Source organism: Cynara cardunculus (assembly GCF_001531365.2).
Source record: "Cynara cardunculus var. scolymus isolate 2C chromosome LG 4, CcrdV1, whole genome shotgun sequence".
Taxonomy (NCBI): Eukaryota; Viridiplantae; Streptophyta; class Magnoliopsida; order Asterales; family Asteraceae; genus Cynara; species Cynara cardunculus.
The window spans coordinates 12516229-12520024 of NC_037531.1; the positions used below are offsets into that span (position 1 = coordinate 12516229).

A 3796-nucleotide genomic window follows, 5' to 3' on the forward strand; every position below is an offset into this window, starting at 1 on the left:
AAATAAAATGTACAAAAATAGAAGAAAAATCATCTTAATTTTATAAAAAATATGTAGTGCATAGAAATACAAAGATAATAAGAAAAAGTAGAGTATTCATTAATGAATAAAAATGGCAGTGATGTATAGAGAAGACCAATGGTAGATGGGGGTTACCCAAAGATAGATCACCCAGGGTTTCCATTTTCTTCTCACATTTCTCTTTTGAGAACACCCCCTCTCTCTCTCCTCCAATTTTATCTATATACAAAACACAAGTTTCATGAATTAAAGGCACTTCTAAAAGTGGGTCTTCTCTTAACCAAGAGTAGAATTGTTTGCAGAAAGGAAAAAAACACAAATATAAAGGAAATTTTTGCTAATAATCATGGGAAGAGGGAGAGTAGAACTGAAGAGAATAGAGAACAAAATCAACAGGCAAGTGACTTTTGCTAAGAGAAGAAATGGACTTCTCAAGAAAGCTTATGAACTCTCAGTTCTCTGTGATGCTGAGGTTGCTCTCATCATCTTCTCCAATCGGGGCAAGCTTTATGAATTCTGTAGCAGTTCTAGGTATATAACTTTCTTTTTGCTGTCTTTCTTCATCATGGATTATGTTATGTATGTATGTATGGTAGCACTTCTTGTGTATGTGTATGTGTGTGTGTGTGTGTGTTGTACATTTTCTACACTTTTTACACACACACAAAAAAACCCCATGAAATCCTTTGATTTGTGGTGGATTCACATACGATCTATCTCTTTCTTGCTTTGAAATCTTGAGAAAGCATGTTTTAAAGATTGTAAAACACATGGAGTTCAAACAGATTCATCGTGGTCAAGTGGAATATAAAGGGTTTCGTAAAGATCTGTTCTTTTCTTGTACTATATCTTCACAATGGATTGTCATCCAGGCTTTCACAAGCATATTTTGCAGTTTTTTTAGTTTTATAAAGGTTAGATTATATATTTATTTCTGGGTTTTTGAGGTCTTGATTGTATCTAGAACTAGATTCAGGTCATTGCTGTTCGGATTTTATTTGTTCTTCTCAGATAGATTTGATGTCTTATCAGAGAAGAGATCTGGAAAAAGCTGCAAAAGTGCAAATCTTTTGAAACCCTACTACGGTGTATATCAAATTCTAAAGTTAGAACCCTAGCTAGATAATAAAATGATATTATAAGTTCTAGTTTGTTTGTCTTTTGTTAGTATAAAACATAACATACCATCGTTTTCTTTGTTGCAATTTTCTTGATTAATTGCTAAGAAATTTAATGTATAAACTAGAAAAAGTTGTTCATTCTTTATCCCCCCCCACCCCCCCTCTTACTTTTCTCATCAAAATTGATGTAAATTTTCTGTATTTTTGATCTGTTGATCTTGACTGATCTTTTAAATATGATCTCGATCGATCCGAGTATTGATTTGCAAGCTTGTTACTTTAATCTTTTTGTTTAATTTCATGGGGATCGAACGAACAAAGGTCCAATACTCGAACCAATATCAATTGACAGGAACCCGTTAGGTTACCGATCACTTCAAAACTAGTTTATCAAGAAAACATAAATAATGAATCATGATATTAAGCTCATGAATTTCACGATAAACTGTTTGGAACCTCACAATTAAAATCGCCCGTTCGTAGATAATAATTTCATTAAAAATGTTTTCTTCTTACTTCTTTTACGATAATATCATTGATCCGAGAGCCTGAGTTCTACTAACGGCCTTCGAAGAACGCCATCTTTTAGAATGAAGGATCGAGAATAAAATATATAGCCTTAAGTTGTTCGTGTCATATATACGTTTGTTATCATCTCTTAACTTTTATGAAATTGATTGTGCATATGGATTGTTGTTATTAGCAAACATTTAGACGATATAGCATCTTGTTGGTGACATACTACTTCTTCCACAATCGATAACACCTGTTTGGGAATACGTAGCAATGAATTAGGTCGATTTAGAGCATGAACCTTAGGTTCATGTTCTTGCCTTCAATTTACTCGAGAAGATGATTGAAAACCATCTGGAGTATTTATATTCATTTTTCCCAGTTACTAAACTTTGTTCATGGACCTTCATTTTTCAGCATGGTGAAAACACTTGAAAAGTACCACAGCTGTAGTTATGGATCATTGAAAGCCAGCCAACCAGAAAACGAAAGCCAGGTTTGTTGCTAATCAACTAAAGATTCATCGCGTGTTAGAATGTGCAACCATTTTGAGTTTAATTATATGTTCACTTAGTACTTTTCCATACAATACATGGGGAGTTCTAGAAAAAAGAGATCTAGAAACCATTGAGGCAGGAGTATTTAAACGTACCGTGAAAATTAAGAATCCTTCGGACATCTATCTCAAAACAATTGATAAATGTATAGAGGAACTGAGCCTGGATCTTACATATGATGAATTGCATATTAGTACTTCCAATATTATCGGTATCGTACCCTTAATTACTTAACAATGACATCGCTAAATATTTGAGCAGTACAACTACCACGAATATCTGAGGCTAAAGGCAAGAGTGGAGGTTCTGCAACGGTCACAAAGGTATAACATCGATTCGAGACCATACAGGTGTAGAGTTCTTTGCTGTTTATTGGTCTAAAACATCTGGTTTCTTTAACCCCTAGCTAGAACACTATTGTTGTTTTTACTCAATACCCTAATTAAAACGATGATCATATATTTAATCCTGCAGAAACCTTCTTGGAGAAGATTTGGCCCCTTTAAACACCAAGGAGCTGGAGCATCTTGAGCACCAACTGGAGATGTCTTTGAGGAAAATCAGATCAACAAAGGTACAAACTTGAGTCCAATGCATGTTTGCTTAGATATAGAAAGCGAGATTTCACTAGTACGAGCGAAAGGTCATATAAATTCTATAAGTCATCAATGTTTTGTTCTTGAATTTTCAGACTCAATGCATGTTGGATCAGCTTGCTGATCTCCAAAGAAAGGTATGTATATATGTCGCCATACATATAAACTTATCAGACCATACAAGCTTGTAAGATTTCTGATATCTCATTCGTTTTGTTCTTGTTTTTACTCTTATTTTGGTCGATTATATACGCAGGAGCAAGTTCTTGCTGAAACAAACAAAGCCTTAAGGAAAAAGGTAGCACACTCAACATACACACCCTAAAAATAATATATACTCCATTCATCCCAAAATTTAAGTCTACGTTTACGGGTTCTTAATTGATTAAGCCCCCAACGTTTAAAAGATCTTATTGATTGGCAGTTGGAAGAAAGTGCTCAGGAGTTTCCAGTTAGGCAAATGTGGGAAGGGGCACAAACCATACCCTATAATCCCCTTCCTACACACTCAGAAGATTTCTTCCAGCCTCTAGGATTGAACTCCGCCATGCACAACAGGTGTGTTTCTTGATCTCAAGCTCAAAAACAGAAGTCTTCTCATTGAGTGTGATTTTATCCAGACTAGTTTTCACTAAGCTTTTCTAATGGTTTCTTGATCCAGTTTCAATGGATTTAGATACAACCCTATTGGGTCTGACGAGATGAATGTTGCGGGTGTCAACGCGAACCATCCTAACGGATTGTTCCCTGGTTGGATGCTGTAGTTGAAGAAATGCATAAACCCTAAGTTTCTCAAGGGTGAAAATAAGGTAATCTCTTGTTTTAGAATGAAACTTGTAACATTTTTTTTGGTGTTTGTATTATGTGTGTTGTTTATGCAATTTGTAATTATTATTTTCCGAAGAGATTCAAGGCTTCATAAGTCGTTGAGAGGACGACGATGACTGTGATTTGAAGAGCCCATGAATTAATCTTGGCATGTATGTAC

General features: G+C 35.0%; 1 protein-coding gene across 2 annotated transcripts; it reads left to right on the forward strand.

Annotated features, from left to right (window-relative positions):
• The first annotated feature begins 367 nt into the window (after nt 1–367).
• Nucleotides 368–3572, forward strand: LOC112511269 (MADS-box protein EJ2-like). Of its 2 annotated transcripts, none has more exons than XM_025116822.1 (8): nt 368–552; nt 2073–2151; nt 2474–2535; nt 2687–2786; nt 2904–2945; nt 3065–3106; nt 3233–3366; nt 3470–3572. In XM_025116822.1, the coding sequence occupies exons 1-8, from the start codon at nt 368–370 to the stop codon at nt 3570–3572; spliced, it is 747 nt and encodes a 248-aa protein (XP_024972590.1). The 2 variants fall into 2 exon arrangements, with proteins under 2 accessions (XP_024972590.1, XP_024972591.1); XM_025116823.1 differs by having other exon boundaries at nt 3485–3572.
• Nucleotides 3573–3796: the final 224 nt, after the last annotated feature.